Below are 15,049 nucleotides of genomic sequence, written 5' to 3'. Positions count from 1 at the left end.
GGAAACATAGCAAGACCCTTCCCCCAAATAAAAAAAGGAGCCAGTCAACAAGATGACTCCAATTGTTTCCATAAACTCTGGAATTCTTGCTGGTAATCCCCTTTATGAATGTATCATTCCGGGTTTGTATGACCAATAGAATACAGGAGAAGGGACTGAATGACACAACTGAGGCTAAATTATAAAAGATACAAGTTTCCCTCCCTCCCTCTCCCTCTCCCTCTCCCTCCCTCTCTCCCTCAGATTACTCTCTCTGGGAGAAGCCAGACAGCGTGTCCTAAAAACACACTGTAGAGATTCATGTGATAAAAATCTGAGGCCTCTTGCCAATAACCATGTGAGTGAAACACCTAGGCGTGCATCCTCCAGTCGTAGTCAAGCCTTTAGATGATTTTGACTTGACTGAAACTTCATAAAAACTCTGAGCCAGGGGGTGGGTGTGGCTCAGGGTTAGAGTGCATGCTCAGCATGTGCAAGGCCCTGGATTCAATTCCCATCACTTTCCGCCCCCCCCCAAAAAAAAAAAAAAAAAAACTCTGAGCCAACACTACCCAGCTCAGCTGTTCCCAAATTCCTCACCTGTAGAACTTATAGGAAAATAAATATTTATTAACTAATGTTTAGACACTGTTATGGTTCGGATATGAGGTATCCCCCAAACTCTCATGTGCGAAAAAATGCAAGAAGGTTTAGAGGAGAAATGATTGGGTGGGTTATGAGAGCCTTAACCCAATTAGTGAATTAAACCTCATGGGGTTAACTTAAGGCAGGTAGGTTGTGGCTGGAGAAGATGGGCTTTGTGGGCATGCCTTTGGGGTATATATTTTGTATCTGGAAAGTGGAGTCTTTCTCTGCTTCCTGATCATCATGTGAGCTACTTTCCTCTGCCACATCTTCCACCACTTCGAGCCTCACTTGAAGCCACAAGGAATGGAGCTGGCTGTCTATGGATTGAGACCTCTGAAATCATGAGCCCCCAAATAAACTATTCCTCCTTAAAATTGTTCTTGTCAGGTCTTTTAGTCACAGCAGCAAAAAAGTTGACTAAATCAGAAATCATGTTTGAGGTCATTTCTTTTGCAGTAGTAGATAACTAATATAGTGGATAAATATCCCAGTTTTCCTATCCTTCTAGCAGAGTAACTCTACACTTGTGTTCTACTGGCTTCAGAATTTTCTAGCAGGGTTAGTTCTAGTTGTCCACAGAAGTAACCTTGATAATGTATACTTTGCTGGCTTCCTTTCCTTCTCCACCTCACCTCACTTCCCTACTCTTCTGCCAGTGTTACCTCTCAAATAACCACTGTACTCAAACACCAGCCTTGGGGTCTACTTTTGAAGATCCTAACCTAAGACATTGTCTCAGAGAGAGAGGGAAATCCATCTACACACACTAAGACTTAAAGTAAGGGAAATGCAATGGAGTGTTGTCATTCATTTCTATGTTTTCCTATGCTTAAAAGTTTTTACACCACAATGATCGTTCCTTATATGCAATTATGCACCCAGTTCTTGATTCATTGTTTTATCATAAGCAGTTTTTGACATTAGGGCTTTTATTCATTTATGGACTATATGGTAGGGAGAATTTTAAGGAACAGTCCCAAGATTCCATGCCCTCATCCCCACAGTCTGGAATATAATTAAATAACACTCTGATGATTATGTTGTGTCGTGGCACAGTTGACTTTTGAAAAGGGAGCTATCTAGATATGCTTTGCCCAATCACAGGAGACTTAGAAACACATGCACTTTGTCCAGTAGCAGGAAAATAAAGCCAGAAAGATTCCATGGGAGACGGATTTGACTTGCTGTTGCTGGTTCTGAGATGGTGGGAATCACATGAAAGGAATGCAGGTGCCCTTAAAGAGCTCAAAGATGCCCCCAGACCACCACAAAGAGCAAGGAACGGGTACCTCAGTCTCACAGCTGCAAGGAACAGAATTCTGATAGTAATAGAAATGAACATGGAAGAGGATCCTGAGCCTGACCCGAGAATTCAGCCAGTCAACACTTTGAGTTTAGCCCTGTGATAACCTAAGCACAGGACCAGCTGCACCATGTGGAATCATGACTTGAAAAACCACCGGCTACGGAATGGATATCATGGTGACTTGTTACGCAGCAGTAGAAACCAAGTCAGCTCTAAAGTGTTCTATTCATCATAACGTACATGATATTGTTGTTCATATATTGACCTAACGAATATAATGCTACTATAGTAACACTCCATACTCACCAAGTTGCAAGCCTCTAAATCTCATTTCTAGCCCGTATCTCTTTGACAGCTCAAACATGGAAATACCAGGTAAAAGAAAAATGAATCTAATAACTTCTAAATAAAATACTTTTTTGTTATTAAACTAATTAAAAGAAAAGTAAAATGAATCTTTATGGCCTTGACCCATATTATCAGATTGATTTTCAACTTATGCCCATTCAAATTCCATCTGAAAGTCAATCTTATATTTTAAATGAAAAATCCCTCCCAACTTACCCAAAGAGAAATTTTTTTGTACCAGAAATTGAATCCAGGAGTGCTTAACCACTGAACAACACCACCAATCCTTTTTTTTCTTTCTTTCTTTCTTTCTTTTCTTTTTTTTTTTTTTTTTGAGACAGAGTCTTGCTATGTTGCTGAGGCTGGCTTTGAACCTGTGGTCCTCCTGCCTCAGCCTCTGGAGCACCTTGGATTATAGGCATGCACCACCATGCTTGGCTTTGTTTAATCTTCAATTTCAAAATTTTACATATAACACAAGACTAACTATCCCATAGGTTAACTTGGGGTGTTCCTAACTTTTCACATCCAAACAACCTACAATATGAGATTTTTATTATGTGATCAGTTTTATCACCTATGGAAACAACCTCCACAGAAATAATTTGTTCTCTAAATCTAGCTTAAAGTAGGCCAAAACATTTAACAAACTTCATTGAGATTTGAATATGATATAAAGGAATTACAAATCAGGAAAATAAAATGTTAAAATTTACTACAGATTTTTACTGTTCCTAATGCTGTTGACTCTGCCTAGTCATAGGAATCCCCTGGTGACGCCTTCATCACCCTGAGTTGCCCTATGTTGCTTATGCTTACTCTTTTTTCCAGTCATCTATAGATTCTCTCGATTATGTCCATACTCAAGTATAAAGCCCCTAAACCTCACTTCTAGCCTAACATATAAACTTCCAAAATATGCTAAGATCATATTTATTTTTCAAGAATATGTGTAATGAAGATAGCCTTAAATAATTAATCCGAATACTTCACATCTTATTCTGAAATATTCGCATTTTGGTATCCAAACTTGAGTATCTCCCCAAAGAAAATAGGTAGCACCACAGGGATTCCTCCAGAACAGAGAATCTGCCCCATAGACAAACGCCATGCTGCAGCCTGAGATCCACAAGATACAAATCGTTTTCAGGATTCCATCTTCCATGAACAAAGGGTAGAGAAATACTGAGATCGTGTACCAGAGCCCTGCCACATAACACAGAGTTCAACGCTAGAAGTAAAATAACAATTTCAGAGTCTCTATCTTCCTGCGCTGTTCTAAGTCACAGAAAATATACATATACAGATTCATTCATCATAACAACCCTATGAGGCAGTAATATTATTCCCATTTTATAAATAAGAAAAAAAATAGAAAAAAGTGACTTGCGTAAAGCTACCAGCAGGTTTGAAAGTGGCAAACTCAGGGGCTGGGGTTGTGGCTCAGTAGTAGAGAGCTTGCTTAGCACATGTGAGGCACCGGGTTTGATCCTCAGCACCACATAAAGATAAATAAATAAAATAAAGGCATTGTATCCATCTACAAATAAAAAATAAATTTAAAAAAAGATAGTGGCAAACTCAGATCCTCATATCTAGTTCCAAAGATTTAATTCACAGCAGACAATCACAGGAAATACAACTTCTCAATGCTGTGGCCTCTGGATTTTGGTGCAGCCTCAGAGGCCACATAACCATTGTGTCTCTCACAGCACACACATAAGAGGCAGAGTCTTGCACCTGGAGCTCACTCAGGAGAAGGTAACTGTACCCATCAGACCGACTAAGGAATGTAGAAAATTGGCCTCTCCTCTCCACACCATCCAGAACATTGTAAGAGAGAAACATGGGTGCTCCACCCTCACGTTGCTGGTACCAGGACAGCCCGTTGAACCCAGATGTCTGGTACGTGCAGTTGACCTGGATGAAGGCTCCTTCCACAGCGGTCAGCTCAGTGGGCTGCTCGACACTTTGTCCTGCAGCACCTGTGAGGGGTACCAAGACCATTACCAGGACAGCACTCCTGGAAGCCACGTGATTATCAAAAAACGGTGCTTCCCTGTGGTCACAGAAAAGCTGCCACTGACAAGGGAATTGCCTGGATAGAAACGGTAAAAGAAGAAGCAATAGCAATAGTTATTATTAAATATTCCGTAATAATTGGAATATCCTCATAAGTCTAGCGGGAAAGATTCTTTGTTACAAAAGTTAGAAGTTGCAATCATTTAGCTGGAAGAAAATTACTTGAAAACTACCAGCTGTGTTTGCTATTAAGTTCAGGCTTACCTCCCACCAGCAGGGAAACATGAAAAAGGAAAAATCCCCACATTGGCTGCAGGACACCACCAGCCTGGCACAACCTCCTGGCAGCTGCAGAAGACAAACCCTCTCTGTGAGGGAGGGAGGGAAGCTCCACCTGGTAAAGCCCAGAGGGACACAGGGGAGGAGCTGCTTACCTGAGGGGTGGCTTCCAGCTTCCTCCACAGGAGCAGCTGTGGGGTCCTGCAGGATTCTCTTCCCATGAATATTTCCAACTGCCCAACCCACGGGTTTTAATCCAAGTGATTCTGGTGAAAACTGAATAACAGAATTGCATATAAAGAACAGAGAAGACAAATGGGAACATAAAGCAAAGGCAGATGTAGTCAATTTTCTCATACTAAGTGTTTCTTTTCCCAAAACAGGAGAAAGTAAAAACAGAGGTGCAATGGTAGTGGGTTTTGAACATACTGTGTATGTTTGTGGTGGTGTTCTTGTTATCATAATCATTATTTGTGACAGTAGGAAAGAGTTGGAAAGGTTTTCAACTGTCTAATTTTATCTCCAAACAGAAGATCAGATACTAATTAAAGGTCAAAAGAAAAAATATATATGTACATGTATATGTATATGTATGTATATATGTGTGTATATATATATATATATGTACATGTATATGTATATGTATATATGTATGACTATAGAGAAAGAAATGGAGAATATTAGTTACTTTGGAGGGTTGAATTAAAAGAATGGTGAAAATATTAACCTTTTCTTGCACATCTCTGTTTTGTTTGACTGGAAATGTTTTCATGGCTTTTTGTGTGAACAAAATGGCAGCCCGTGCCTCGGAGGTTGTCTTGCTTATCCAAAGCTTTGGGATGGTGGTCTCGGCAGTCACTCTTGATGACTCAGTCTACAGCTGTAGTCCCAGTAAGAACTAAAAAACGTTTCACACCTCCTGCTTATGAACCCAAATACAAAACAGAAAAGGAGTTTATAGAATATGCCCGGAAAGCAGGATTGGTTATTCCCCCAGAACGTTTGGACTGGCCCATACATGTGGCCTGTACAACTGGTATCTTTGATGCTTATGTTCCTCCTGAGGGTGAGGCTCGAATGTCATCTCTTTCAAAGGAAGGACTGAAACAGAGAACTGAGCGACTGAAGAAAAATGCAGCATCACAATTGTCAATCCGGAAGATAAAAGAATTTGATGCTAATTTTAAAACAAAGGACTTCCCTGAAAAAGCTAAGGATATTTTCATAGAAGCTCACCTTTGTCTAAACAAGTCAGACCATGACGGGCTTCACACTTTGGTAACGGAACAGTGTTTTCCGGATATGGTCTGGGACATCGATTATAAGACTGTCCTCTGGGGCTTCGTGGAATCTTTAGGGCCGGCCCAGGTGGTGCAGGTTCGCTGCTCGAGTTTGGTGAACCAGAGCAACATGTGTGGCCAGGTTACTGTCCGCATGCACACACGGCAGACTCTAGCCATCTATGATCGGTTTGGGCGGTTGATGTATGGACAAGAAGATGTGCCCAAGGATGTCTTCGAGTATACTGTGTTTGAAAAACACCTGCTGAACCCCTACGGGAGCTGGAGAATGCATGGCAAGATTGTTCCCCCATGGGCACCCCATAAGCAGCCCATCCTTAAGATGGTGATGATTCCTGGCCCCCAGCTGGAACCTTTGGAAAAATGTGAAGAGGCACAAAGAGAGGACTGTAAGTCTCAGCTAGCCTGACGACAAAAATGACTCTTGGGGTAAAGCACTGGTGATGATGATGCTGGAAGTTGTGAAGTCATCCATCTCTTTCAGACCACCCCTGTTTCCTCCTGCCTTGCTTGGATCTTTTGATCAGATTCATCCTTACAACCATGTCTGATGGCTGGGCCCAGGTCATTGGCTAGTATGCATAGCCATTGACCCTTTGTCTTTTTAAAATCATATGTCTAGCTTCTGAGTCTAGATGAAAGACAATATGTTTCACTGAACAAGCATCTGATAGTTTTTTTCACAGCAGAGACTGTGGGAGCTAATAGGCAACATTCTTTTGTAATCACTGGGTAGAGATCAGAGTTTGAAATAAAATACTATCAAAGTGTTGGACCAAAACTAAAAACAAAAAAAAAAGAAATGTTTTCATGGACTAAAATGAAAACATGAAAGGAAAAAAAAGGAAGAGAAGAATGAGAAAGGCAGAAAAAAGATGGGAGGGAAGAGAGAAGGAACCGTATATTTCAAAGTATTTTCCAAGTATTACAAATTGAAGTTAACTCTCTCTGAAATATAGTTTTCCAAAATTAATGGATGCTAACATATGGTATCTTGGCTAAAATAATTTGTATCTCTAATGAATCCTCTGGATTTATTTCTATTGACTTCAACTTGGAGAACATAAGGTTTTAATAAGGATGTTACTGCCATCTTGTGGCAAGGTTCAGCATTGCAACTTTACACACACACACACACACACACACACACACACACAAGCATTTTTATTCCTTAGTAATGACTTAAGAACTTGAGAGGACTGGGTTATAGTTCAATGGTAGAGCACTTGACTAGAATAGTGGAAGACCATAGGTTAAATCCCCACCACCGAAAAAATACAAAAAAAAAAGAACCTTAAAGCTGGAAGCCATGGTGCATGCCTGTAATCCTGGTGACTCCAGAGACTGAGGCAGGAGGATCTCAATTTGAGTCCAGCAACTTAGTGAGACTGTCTCAAAGTAAAAAACAAAAAGAGCTAAGGATGTAGCTCAGTGGTAGAGTGCCCCAGGGTTCAATCCCTAGTATCAAAAAAATAAATAAATAAAATTTTAAAGGAACTTTAGAAATCACCCAATCTGCCGGGTCCCAAGTGCTCAGGATGGATCACTAGTTCAAAGCCAGCCTCAGCAAAAGCAAGGCACTAAGAAACTCAGTGAGACCCTGTCAAAATAGGGCTGAGGATGTGGCTCAGTGGCCTAGTGCCCCTGAGTTCAATTCCAACCACAAAAAAAAAAAAAGAAAGAAATCATCCAGTCTTTCTCCAGTTCCATCATCTTTCAGTGAAGGTTCTAGAAGCTTATATCACACTCCATGGTCTCATTCTTCACTTGTAGCCAAATTCCCAATATTCCTTAGGTAACAATAACTTTTGTAAAATAACTGGCTCTCCAAAGCTACTTGCCCTGGCATGTACTATCCGTACCAGAGCATGCTTATGAGACTCAATTTGATATCAAATATACTCCAGGTAACTCAAATGTGAAGCCACAGTTGTTATTGCTGGTGCTGTTGTTGTTTTATACCCACAGCATTTAGTATGTATGGCAGTTTCCCCTGTTAACTCATTCAGAAGTATATATTAAGCCAGACTTGAGAGCCTGAGACAGGAGAACTCCAAGTTCAAGGCCAGCCTGAGAAATTTAACAAGACCCTCAGCAACTTAGGAAGACACTGTTGAAATAATTTAAAAAAAAGTGTCTATCAAGGACATACTATGGGGCTGGGGATATAGCTCAGTTGGTAGAGTACTTGTCTTGTGTGTACATAGCCCTGGGTTCAAACCCCAGCACCACAAAAAAAAAAAAAAAAAAAACTACTATGGCCAGGCATGGTGGCACATGCCTATAATCCCAGCCGCTTCGGAGGCCAAGGCAGGAGGATCACAAAATCAAAGCCAACCTCAACAATTTAGTGAGACCCTAAGCAATTCAGTGAGACCCTGTCTCTAAATAAAATACCAAAAAAGGGCTGGGGATGTGGCTCAGCGATTGAGAGCCCCTGGATTCAATCCCAAGTACCAAAAAAAAACAAAGAAAAAAGGAAAAGAACCTACTATGTGCAAAACCCTGCACCAGTAGTACTTGGGATTCTAGAGAGAGGAGGAAAACCCCCACCTCTCATGGAGCTACATTCTAGAAAAGGAAGGCAAACAATAAGCCAACAAGTAAATATAGTATGTCAGATGGTGTTAAGTACTACCAAGAGGAATAAAATAGAAAAGAAGGATCGTCGAGAGAGACCTCATATGAATAGAAACCTGAAGGAGATAGCAGAGAACTCTCCATGAGCATGTGAGAAGGGAGGGTGAATAGAGACCTTATAAAACCTTTAAGAAATTCAAGGTCTTTCAAAACTATACTGATGAGTACATACCCCACAGCCCCAATTCCAGTGATCAACCAGAAATATTGTATGCTCTCTTTCAAAACAAAATAATGAGGATTTGAGGAGGGAAGGTCTCATCAGGGAAATACTTTGGAGTGGGATTTCCCTTGAGGTTAAAATTTTTCTTCAACTCTCTTGGCAGTGTTTTTTTTTTTTTTTTCCTTAATCAGACCTATAAAGAAAGCATGCAAAATATGACTCAAGAAATATAGAAGTCACACTGGTCAAAGAGTCATGAAAGGCAGGTGCTCTGAGATTCTGAATACTTGGTTTGCCTGATTTGATTTCTAAAAAATGCTAAAGGCTTTCCAGAGAGACTTGGGAGCCCCGTGCAATAGGCTAGACTGAACCTCCTAGGACATCTCTCCCTCTGCAGGACGGTTCCACTCCAGGACTGCCAGACTCCTCCACAGTTCTGCAACTCTGTGCATGTGAGTCTAAAAGGGTGGAAAGCAATGTGAAAACATGCTCCATTCAAGATAAGCCCACAAACTAATTTTGGAGCTTAAAGATTCTCTGTTGTGTTGTCCAAGTAAGTGTTCATTTAATCAGTCTCTTTTCTCCATTTTCTTCCTCAACTCTTACCCAAAGGAATTAAGTTCCTTCTTCACTGATAAGGAATTTCTTTTGTGTTGAAATGAAATAAAAAATCTTTACATTATTTTCTTTTGTTTTTTCCTTTTTATCAGGGAGCAATAAAGGACAGAGTTGGTCAACCATAAAATCAGAGAGAATATGAGGAGATTCTTTGTTGTGAAAACACAAAAGCCAGATTTACAACCTTCCCTTTCTCCTGTGAAGAGGACACTGAGTACCTTTCCTAAAGCAAATTCATTTTTGTTTAATCTTTAGTAAAGAACTAGAATCTATTTTGTGGATTAGATAAAATCTGTCTAAACCACCACCACCCTTTTTTTTTTTTTTTTTTTGGTACTGTGATTGAAGCCTAGAACTGTTTTTATTTTTAATTTTGAGACTGAGTCTTACTCACATTGTCCTTGAACTTGAAATCCTCCTGCCTCAGCCTCCAGAATCACTAGGATTAAAGGTGTGGGCCATCTCACCCAGCTAAGCCATCCCAAATTCTATGCATATCCTCTACTCTGCCCTAGCTGTACCAGGACATATAACTGTGAATGAATGGTAACATCAGGAAAATCTTTCCAGAAACAGATTTTGATTGAGTCTTATCCCAAGGATAAATAGGAGTCCTTTGATCCCAGCATGTCCAACACATCACTGAACCAATCTTTGTTCCTCATCTTCACAATTTCATAATTATTTCCTAGTAGCACAGACCCTGAAGGTCACTGTGGAAATCCAAACAAAGTTTCAAATTGCTGGGTAAAGGCTTGCCTTCCTTTGAGCCTCTCCAAATGGAAATGCACTTCAGGAGAAGTGTTCACATCAAATGAGCTTGAACTGGGGCAGGGGCACATAGAAAACAGCTCATCCTATGAGCCCATAATGCCAAAGAGGTCCATGGAAGGTGTCCTGGTCCCTCCCTGTCTTTCCCTTCTCCACCCATCCCTAGGGTTTCCAGGATAATTATCTTTTTTAAAATGCCCTATTTAGCCAGGCACAGTGTTGTACACCTGTAATCCCAGTGACTCTAGAGGCTAAAGCAGAAGGATTACAAGTTGAAAGCTAGCCTTAGCAATTTAGCAAGACCCTAAGCAACTTTTGAGACCCTCTCTCAAAATAAAAAGAGCTAGGGATGTGGCTCAGTGGTTAAACATTCCTAGGTTCAATCCCCAGTACAAATATATATATTCTCTAACTTCAGTGGGCTTCTATCTTCAGATCCTTTTTATAGTGAATGTTTTTTGTGTGCCTCAGTGATTTGGAGTTATTTGGATTCTGACCGTTTTGCAAATTATTTCAGCGACACTATATACAGTAAAACTTGGGAAATTTAAAAATATTTGGGTACACATACTAAAATTCTTTTTTTGTTGGCAAAGGGCACATTAACATTTCCTGTGGACCTTGAAGAGCCAGGTATATTTAGCATCATTATTGTTGTTAGCTCTTAAATTTTAATATATGAGTTAAGCTATTTTAGAGAATAATAAAGACACAATTTACTTGGAGATAACTCTGATGACAATTAAATGCTTGAGTACATTAATAGTCACGTGTTATTTATAATTAATCCATTACAATTTTAATTGTTTTCTGAAAAATACCCATTTAAATTACAAAGATACTTTATAGTTAAATGACAGATGAATGTATCTCAAACCCAGTGTGGAGGTAAAATCTTTATCAAATAAGCTACTTAACAGAAGTAATAAAATAAACATATTTCTTCCCTCTAGTTTCCTTGTAACCTGGTTCAGATACTTGAAAATCTTTGAAGTTCTTTAAACAGTCACTATGTAGACTGAAATATATGTACATGTTATACACAAAACATCAAGTCATGTATTAATCAATGCTTTCATAATAAACAATAAAAACTCCTCTGTAATATCATATTTTTGAAAATCCAATCCCAAACCAATGGACCATATAAATCAATTAGTAAATCTAAATGATATTCTGAAAACAATAAAAAACCTGATTGGCCCTTGGAGTTTGTTATAATGAAACTAGACCCACATTTCATAATGTCTAACCCTTGCCCTAAAACACCCAGCCAGGTGGGTACAAGGATTAGACAAACAAGATCAGCAGAAAACACTGTATCCGATCAGTAGGATTTGGCAACATCCACTCAATCAGCCATTCAGTAATTCAGAAAATACTTACTTATCACATTTACTGTGATAGATGAGGTGATTAAAGGGGGAGATGAATAAGAAATTGGACAATGGCAATATAATATGATGCATGCTCTGTACAAGCATAGTCCTCGGTAATCAGGAAAGGTTTCTGTAAGGTGAGGATCCCCAAACTGAATCCTGAAGGAAGAGTAAGGACTACCTAGATGAAGGGAGCAGAAAAGGTAAGCATGCACAGGTTCCAAGTTAGAACATACTTCTCTGACAGCCCTGGGAGTCCCATGCATCCCTAATACTAAGAAGGAATTACAAGGGGTGTAATAGGGTAGAAAACAAGGACCACATAATGAATATCTGTGCATGTTCTGATGATGAAATGTGACTTTAACTGAGGAATATGGAAACATCCCAATAATGGCAATGGAGGAAGAAAGTAGATGCAGGGTGTGTGTTCCAAACCCCTCTGCATCTACCTTAGCTTCCCTTCATTGAAATCCCTTTTGATTGAAATTTTTTGTCATCTCATATTATTTACATGTTCCTCTCTTCCTTGGTCTGCCAAATCTTGCTTCTCAGGGTCTCTCGATGGACATGAGCTTCCATATGTCTAGGAAATTAACCAGTCTCTGGAAGTTTTCTCCTATAACATAAGCCTGAAAACCTAATGGTACATCAACATTTCTTCTTAAAAATGTGTTTACATAAGTCCATTCCTCTTCTCATTTCTAGGTGTTATTTATCTGATAAAGGTATCTTCTGTGACATTTCCCATGTCTGACTTCACCATTCATCTTAGCAGACTGCAAAAAAACATGAGAAGGAACAAAAACACATCGCTGGACACCACAGTGACAGATTTCATTATCCTGGGCTTGCCTCATCCCCCAAATCTAAGAACCCTCCTCTTCCTGGTCTTCTTCATCATTTACATCCTGACCCAGCTGGGGAACCTGCTCATTCTGCTCACAGTGTGGGCTGACCCGAAGCTCCATGCACGTCCCATGTACATTCTTCTGGGAGTGCTCTCATTCCTGGACATGTGGCTCTCTTCCGTCATAGTTCCAAGACTTATTTTGGATTTTACTCCTGCTAGCAAGTCTATCCCATTTGGTGGCTGTGTGGCTCAGCTTTATTTCTTTCACTTCCTGGGCAGCACTCAGTGCTTCCTCTACACCTTGATGGCCTATGACAGATACCTGGCAATATGCCAGCCCCTGCGCTACCCACAGCTCATGAATGGCAGGTTATGCACCATCCTTGTGTCTGGAGCTTGGGTGGCTGGCTCCATCCATGGCTCTATACAGGTCACCTTGACCTTCCGCCTGCCCTACTGTGGGCCCAACCAGATAGATTACTTTATCTGTGACATCCCAGCAGTGTTGAGACTGGCCTGTGCTGACACCACTGTCAATGAACTCGTGACCTTTGTGGACATTGGGGTAGTGGCCGCCAGTTGCTTCATGCTGATCCTGCTCTCCTATGCCAACATAGTCCATGCCATCCTCAAGATTCGCACCGCTGATGGGAGGCGCCGGGCCTTCTCCACCTGTGGCTCCCACCTAACTGTGGTCACAGTCTACTATGTCCCCTGTATTTTCATCTACCTTCGGGCTGGCTCCAAGAGCCCCCTGGATGGAGCAGTGGCTGTGTTTTACACCGTAGTCACTCCACTACTGAACCCCCTCATCTACACCCTGAGGAACCAGGAAGTGAAGTCTGCTCTGAAGAGGTTAGCAGCAGGTGGAGGGACTGTGAATGAAAATAAGTAGCTACAAGCTCAGGAACCACCATGTCACCATCACTACACTGTTTTCAGCTGCTGCTGCATGTGACAAATGTTTAATAAACAGTTCATGACTTAAATTGAATTTACTTCTGATTGAAAGATACTTAGGAACACTTTGGGTCTGTAATCCTTTCATCACATGAAATTGTCTCAAATTGTTTTATATTATTTACTTAGAAATAAACTCATACATTACCTCTACCATCTCTTACTACCTTGTGAAATGAGAAAATGCCTTATTAAAGGCCAAACAATAAATGTGTCAATGTCTTAGGAGGCATATTATACCAGAATATTTGAAGGAAAAAAAGTAGTGTAATGCCACTCAATTCTCTTTTTTTATTCTTTTTGTCCTTAAGCCTAGACCCATGTTTCTTTGCTTGCCCATGGTATGAATATTCCGAAGTACTTAAATTTGAAAATTCTGGATCATTTATGTTTCCTTCCTGTTCCTCCCCTCCCTATGAGCTAACAGCAAATTCTGTCTCTTCTACCTTTAAAATGTCTCTCTTGATTCCTAACTAGTCTTGTCTTTTTCCCCTTCATTTACACTAAAATCAATACTACCCTTCTGAAACACAGAATCTCTGAAACCCGAACTCTCCAGTGAATGAAGATTAAAGTCAGACTTCTTAACCTGGAGTTCAACATCCACTACAACCTGGATCCTACATGGCTTTTCTTCTAAGACATCTCCAGCCACCTTCACTGATTTATCGCCACTCCTTGAGTCTGCCCTGAGCTTGCTTGATGCTCTTTTGCTTCCTCTACATTGAATATACTTTTTTCCTCTCCCTATTGACCAAGTGAAGGTTTTTAATTCCTTTGGATCCATATCAAACACTTTCCCATTAATCTTACCAGACAAGACTTAGCTCCTCTTCCTTTGTGTTTCCATAGCTCTTTATTATAATCCTTGTCACAGCCTCTCATGAATCACAATTAAGAATTCTTCTCTCTTTCCACCCCAGTAGATTCTTACAGGTCATATAGCATTCATCATGTTTGTGTCTGCTCCACCTCTCTAAAAACTAGGAACAGATATAGAAATCAATGTTTATTGCTGAATTGAAACAGCACTGGGAATGTTCCCTAAAATGCATTATAAACAAAATAAAGACATTTTTTCAGTTATCCCTGTTACCTGTCCTGGTCACACCATAACATTCAAAAGAAACTGGAAGATTCAAGTACAGGTCAGTCTAAGAGCAAATATGGATAGTTCCTCGGTGAATAATAAAAACATGGTAAAAGCATTTTTTTTTAATTTGCTGATGTATTTTTCACTTCTTTGGACGTGTGGTGTCATGTTGGCCCATTTTAATCATGAAATGAAAACAAAGAGGCTTGGGATATAGCTTAATGGTAGACATGTGGTTAGCAGATGCAAGGCCTTGGGTACCACCCCCAGTACCACCAAAAAAAAAGGAAGGAAGGAAGGAAGGAAGGAAGGGAGGGAGGGAGGAAGGAAGGAAGGAAGGAAGGAAGGAAGGGAGGGAGGAAGGAAGGGAGGGAGGGAGGGAGGGAGGGAGGGAGGGAGGGAGGAAGGAAGATTAAAATATGGAAAGACTTGAAATTAACAAAATTCAAAAATATATCAATATAAGAATCACATTATGCTATAAAAATAATATATAATATATATTATATAAATTATATTATATATATAATATATAACATGGGGCTGGGATTGTGGCTCAGCTGTAGAGCGCTCACCTAACACCAGCGGGACCTGGGTTTGATCCTCAGCAACACATAAAAATAAAGGCATTGTGTTGTGTTCATCTACACCTAAAAAATAAATATTAAAAAAGTAATAATATTAGGAAG

The 15,049-nt window shown here is 40.1% G+C and overlaps 2 protein-coding genes across 2 annotated transcripts; both read left to right on the top strand.

Annotated features, from left to right (window-relative positions):
• Nucleotides 1-5,371: 5,371 nt before the first annotated feature.
• Nucleotides 5,372-6,292, top strand: LOC124090450 (large ribosomal subunit protein mL45-like; the record flags this gene model as incomplete). Its single annotated transcript, XM_046441133.2, has 1 exon — nucleotides 5,372-6,292. A coding segment is annotated over one exon (921 nt), but the record flags the coding sequence as incomplete, so codon positions are not given.
• A 5,138-nt stretch (nucleotides 6,293-11,430) lies between these two features.
• Nucleotides 11,431-13,321, top strand: LOC124090372 (olfactory receptor 10G2). Its single transcript, XM_046441082.2, has 2 exons — nucleotides 11,431-11,657; nucleotides 12,163-13,321. The coding sequence occupies exon 2, from the start codon at nucleotides 12,204-12,206 to the stop codon at nucleotides 13,200-13,202; it is 999 nt and encodes a 332-aa protein (XP_046297038.1). The 5' UTR covers nucleotides 11,431-11,657; nucleotides 12,163-12,203; the 3' UTR covers nucleotides 13,203-13,321.
• Nucleotides 13,322-15,049: the final 1,728 nt, after the last annotated feature.

The sequence above is a fragment of the Marmota monax genome, unplaced genomic scaffold (genome assembly GCF_021218885.2).
Source record: "Marmota monax isolate L192 unplaced genomic scaffold, Marmota_monax_Labrador192_F-V1.1 WCK01_AAM20220418_F8-fsc00017, whole genome shotgun sequence".
Classification (NCBI taxonomy): domain Eukaryota; kingdom Metazoa; phylum Chordata; class Mammalia; order Rodentia; family Sciuridae; genus Marmota; species Marmota monax.
The sequence above is the reverse complement of the archived record's forward strand: the minus strand, read 5'-3'. Positions and strand labels throughout refer to the sequence as shown.

Coding starts and splice junctions, on each gene's coding strand:
- LOC124090372 (XM_046441082.2), top strand. CDS start 12,204: ATGTCTGACTTCACCATTCATCTTAGCAGACTGCAAAAAAACATGAGA.